At 44.2% G+C, this 5,469-nt stretch overlaps 1 protein-coding gene across 1 annotated transcript; it reads right to left on the bottom strand.

Annotated features, from left to right (window-relative positions):
- Positions 1-1,465: 1,465 nt before the first annotated feature.
- On the bottom strand, positions 1,466-3,761 carry LOC140120222 (putative nuclease HARBI1). Its single transcript, XM_072139439.1, has 2 exons — positions 3,059-3,761; positions 1,466-1,836 (listed from the first exon to the last, which is right to left on the bottom strand). Exons 1-2 carry the CDS (start codon positions 3,759-3,761, stop codon positions 1,466-1,468), a joined length of 1,074 nt encoding a protein of 357 aa, XP_071995540.1.
- Between the last annotated feature and the right edge of the window lie 1,708 nt (positions 3,762-5,469).

The following is a 5,469-nucleotide window of genomic DNA, read 5'->3' as shown; positions in this document are numbered from 1 at the left end:
AGGGTTGTGGAACATATATGTCTAATCATATAAAATACATTGCCAGCAGTGTAATTGTTCATAGTATAAGTTGGTGAGCATAGCTAGGTTGAAATTCTAATTACTGTGCCTATAGGATACAATGGTGGCAGTGGGAATCGTGTTTGGTATTAGTTGAGCATAGCATACTCCCCTGTCCCGTGCCCCAAACCTTCACATAAGACAAGCTATGAGGAGCTGCGCACCGATGATGTCTGGTTAGGAGGAGCAGTGAGGCTACTGGGGCGTGGAGTAGCCATGACATCTTGCCTCATGTCCGGCTACTCAACGCCCCAGTAGCCGCTTATCAAAAAATACACAATAGGGCCATAAAGATTTTATAACAAAAAATACTGCACGTGAGGATTAGCTCAAAAAAGTGCTTTCAACATGTACTATACATCCACCTACCACCTGTTCTACCTTTCTAGGTATATTCGTGGTGGTAGCTTCCAAGTGTGGCTATCAATTTTAATTTAAGGTTACAGCACTCTATAGTTTTTGAATTGTAATTTACTTTGTTTTATCAACAGGGAGGGCTGCTCCACCCGCGGCACCGCAGGCTGCACCACCACCAGCAAATGAGGCTGCACCCGGACCTCCATGTGCTTCACCAGCCACTCCTCCTGCAGCCGTATCACTTGGTGGGTCCAGTGGGGATGAGGCTCCTGAAGTTGTGCCCGCTGAAGATAGGCCCATCGCACTTGGCATATTTTCAAACTATATGGATAAAAGCCTGGAAGCGATGGGCCTAATTCAGCGGGAACTCCAAAGGCATGGCCGGATGATGGAGGAGGGGTTCCAGCTTATTAGTGGAGATTTAAGAGCTCTCATCAATATTCTGGGACTCCTCATCCACCAAGGAACTGTGGCTCAGGGGGGGAGTGTGAGTGTCCCTCCATTCTCCCCACCCCAGGTCCCCACTGGTGGGGATCCAGTGACACAGGCCAGCCCTGCCCCCAAATCCCAGATTCAGCTTCCAACTGATCAGGATTCGGGGTGCAGTTACGCACCATCGCTGGCAGGTGCACTGGATCCCTCTCCAGTGGGCTTGGGCCCTTCCCCTGAAGCCACGTTCCTACTTTCGGTCAAGGAGGAACTTAGATCCTCGGCTTCAAATCCACCGGGCACATCTGGGAGTTCTGTGGTGACGCGGCGGCAGGCAAAAAGGGGGAAGGGGCCTGTCCGTCGTTCATCACGTTCTTCCAAACCGTAATTTTCTTTTGTTTTGTTTTTTTGTTAACTTTATTTATTTTGGTTAACTTGATTTTGATCAAAAATGACAAATACATTTTTGATCAACTTTGTCTTCCTCTGAGCTGAAATTATTTTACTAAAGAATGAAAAGCATGGATCCATTTTGACATTGCATTTACTTTAATGCAATTCGAAATATACAGACATTAAGGTATCCAAAAAAAAAAAAAATGGGAACTGGCAAATCACTTTAAAAGTAAATCTCAGTGATTTGCCTGCGCCTTAGTTGTCCCGCTCTATTTGTGGGTTCAGCAGACACATCCCCCTGATGCTCTATATGCTCAGTTAAATCTGTTGCAAGGTCAATTTGTAGCCTGTTGGCTGTCGCAATGTTATGTAACATGCAACAGGCTATAATGACCTTGCACACAATGGGGGGTTTGTAGAGCATAGCCCCCCCTGAAAAATCCAGGCAGCGGAACCGACTCTTGAGAATTCCAAAGGTCCTCTCAATGGCACTTCTGGTTCTTCGATGTGCGTGGTTGAAGCTCCTCTCCTTAGGGGTGCTTGGCCGCAAATATGGTGTCATCAACCATGGCAATAATTTGTAGCCATTATCACCTAAAAACAGGACAAAGTAAAGCTAATTAGCTTAATTTCAAAAATGAGGCAGCATTCACACAAACATCTGCCTGCCGGGCGGCCGTGTGCTCCGTGTAATGGAGAGGAGGAGGGGTGACCGCTCTCCATAGCAATGCATGGGGGCTGCCCGTAACACAGGGAAACATAGGACATGTGTTAGCTTCCCCCCCCCCCCATGTATGGTGTTGCATGTGTGCTGCACCATATTGCTCTGTGCGGCCATTGCCATCTATGGGGACATATGTATGGCCGTAAGTTTGCAGCTGTACATATGTCCCCCATACAGTAGTGTGAATGGAGCCTTAGTCCGAGCTTAGACTGACATTTTTGGATTATCCTCACAATATCCGTTTTTTCCTTGGAATCTGCTTGGTTTATCAGTGCCAATAATGCAAGTTATTTGCATTTGGGGATGTCTTCTTTTTCCACAATATTTTTCACAAAACATGATGGTAGTTAAAGGGGTTTTCCAACAAACGAAAGTTAAGCCGTATCCATGAGATAGTGCCTAACTTCATGATCAGTGCTGAGACCCCCACAGACTGCAAAAATGACTAATGGAGCAGATGGCCGTGCATGCCCATTCAGCTCCATTAATCTCTATGGAGCTGACAGAGATTGGTGAGCGCTGTGCTCGGCAAGATCACTCACCTCCATAGAGATTACTTGAGCAAAACAGTCATGTTCAGCCATCTGCTCCATTAGTCTGACTGAGCGGCGAGGGCTCCATTGGTTATGCAATCTGTGGGGGTCTCAGCACTGATCAGGGAGTTAGGTCCTATCCAGTGGATAGGGCTAAACTTTATTTTGTGGGAAAAACCCCTTTAGATTGTGAGGTTTACAAGTTCAGTCACATGTCCATGGACAAAATAGGTGTTTGTAACTGATACCCATCAGTATGTATTTGTAAATTAGGCTTAACCCCACACTTTTTTTTCACTCTCTCTTAACGCCGGTTTCGTCCAATTAATTTCATATGCTGAGAATGTGTTTTGTTTAAATTATTTTGCCTTTTTTTTTTTATTATTCATTTGTTTGTGTTAACATTTTAGTTTACATTGTGTAAACTTTTGAATAAAAAAGGCAAAAATGTAAACAATACTCTTCTCAGTTTCTGAAAACCATAATTAAAGACAGACCTTATGGAGCATGACCACATTTTAATTGTTTAGTAATTGAAAGAGCATTCACATTCACTTACCAAGCAGAAAGGCGTCCCTGTACAATTCACTCTGGAGCCGGCGATTGAGGCCACAGTGCTCAAAGATAAAGGAATCGTGTGTCGAGCCAGGGTACTTTGCAACCACATTAGTGATGATGTTATTGGGGTCCACGGTGACCTGCACATTAATAGATCTAAACATTTTTCGATTGCGGTACCGATATTCATCGGCCGCAGGAGGCACCAACGCCACATGTGTGCAGTCGATTAGCCCGATCACGTTGGGCATCCCCGCTACTTGCTCAAACTCCGCTTGCGTCCTCCGGATGGCATCAGCAGTTTTGGGGAAGGCGATGTACTGTGTACAGAGCTTAAACAGCTCATCCACTACCTCGTGGAAAAAACGGCTGAAGGTTGGTTGCGAAAAACCAAAACGCTCAGCAATGCAGTGCTGGAAGGACGCGTTAGCCATATAATAGATGGCCGAGACCATCTTGGTGAGTCCAGGCACTGCATGTGACCGTCCTGTTTTAGCCCCGATAGCTACTTCAAGCTTCTCATAGAGGCTTAGGATTGAAGCTCTATCCAGCCGAAACTGCTGATACACCTCCGCGTCCGTAAAATCTGCAAAGGACACACGAGGACGGAACACTCGAGGACGCCTCCTCTGCCTCCGTCTGCGCTGTCTAGCCATGATCCTGTCATTTTGAATGGCCACGTAGAGGATCGGAAGCATATCCATTGTCCTAGAATTAAGAATATGGAATATTAATTTTTTTTTGCTCATATTGGCAGATTGGTCAGATAAGGTATGTTACTTTGTGACTAATTTAAACTTACACAAAAAATTTGTTTAATCCCAATTTGTGGTAAATACTAAACACATTTTTAGTTTTTCCGGGGCCTCTCTAACAATTTGTATACATTTTTTTAATATTTGAATTTAAAAGTGTGACTTACCTTTGCAAATGCTTTTTTGACGAGTGTTTGTCTTCTTATTACCAACAATCTCCACTCCTGTTTTACAAATTGTATTGTTATTTTTTCCAAAATCAAGCCTTTTGTGAAATTTATATGTGAACATTTACTTACCTTTTTGCTAAATTTCAATGGATTTATTTTGCACAATCAACAGTCAACTTTTCCAATCTCCTTCAGAACCCTCGACTCCTAACTCTCTCCATTTTGTTTTTTTTTTGGAAACCATTTTATATTTTTTCCCTAAATTGTGTCGCACACACCTTTACCTTGTTACAACAAGCATAATAGCAATCAGTTTACTCATGCGACACTTTTGTGTCGCGGTTTGAATAGTGTCGCACTTCTATTTTTGTGTTTGCGCGCTTAAATATGCGCGCCCCAGTTTGTGACGCACGCTATTTAAATTGTGTCGCACGGCTGGTTAGATTGTGTCGCGCGCTTCTGCCATTTTCAAGCTTCGATCCTTGGTTTTGTGGCGCATGCACGGCGGATTTTGGCGCGAAATATAGAAAATCTGACGCCAGCAGCAGCGTCATAAATAGAAGCCACACCTGCAACTACAGCAGATACCGTGCACAGCAGCCAGGCAACAATACTGAGAATTGTAAGTACCCAAAAACAACACAAAATACACCCAAAACAAGGCAAAAAAAGGGGAAAAAGCCCCAAAAGAGAGATAAGAAGGGTGGATATACAGGGCAATGTAAAGGACAGTGAAGAAACACAAGCTAATGGCACAGCACATGTTGCAGGGTGATCGCATCGTCAGAATTACATGAGCTTAACATCATAACTTCTAATCCCTTCACGTAGATCTATATTGTCGTGAACGAGGAGGGAACAACCTTTCGAAAAGCAAGATGGCCACATCCTCAGGTAAAGCGCTCAATACATTTTATATAACTCCAAAAGAAACCTAGAAATGCAATGTTCACACAGAGTTTTCAATTATGGAGTTTTAAATTCAAAATCACAGTATTACCTAAAAGAAAATGTCAAAATGATTTTTACAGCAAAAAAGGTTGATATGTGTCATCACCAAAATATAAACATTTACATCAAAGTATATGGTCATGGGCGCATGTGTCACTAGCTACGCTTTGAAGTGCAGTGCTAGCGCAATGGGGGCGCACCCTGGGCTGGACACATTTGCAAATGCATTGAAAGGCATCTACTGGTTAAGCAATCACGTGCGTTACACTGGACACACTAATGTTTTTTTTTAGTGAGGCCCAAAACCATGCACTTTTAAACGCAGGACTAGCGCTGTCACCGTGTGATTCCGTTTTTGGCCAATACACATGCATTTAGTTGAAGCCCTTAGCGCTCTGCACGGTAGCTGTACTGCACTGAGATGATGCCGGTTCTGCTCTGCACAGGAGCCAAACCGCCATCGGGGGTTGCGGGATGTCAGCGTTAATCTACCGCTGACATCCACGGCTAACACCCGCGGTCGGAGTGGGCTCCCA

The sequence above is a fragment of the Engystomops pustulosus genome, chromosome 1 (genome assembly GCF_040894005.1).
Source record: "Engystomops pustulosus chromosome 1, aEngPut4.maternal, whole genome shotgun sequence".
Classification (NCBI taxonomy): domain Eukaryota; kingdom Metazoa; phylum Chordata; class Amphibia; order Anura; family Leptodactylidae; genus Engystomops; species Engystomops pustulosus.
Note: the sequence above shows the minus strand (reverse complement) of the source record. Positions and strands in the feature narration are given on the sequence as shown.

Coding starts and splice junctions, on each gene's coding strand:
- LOC140120222 (XM_072139439.1), bottom strand. CDS start 3,761: ATGGATATGCTTCCGATCCTCTACGTGGCCATTCAAAATGACAGGATC. Junction 1,837..3,058: donor CAGGGACGCCTTTCTGCTTG/GTAAGTGAATGT, acceptor TCCTGTTTTTAG/GTGATAATGGCTACAAATTA.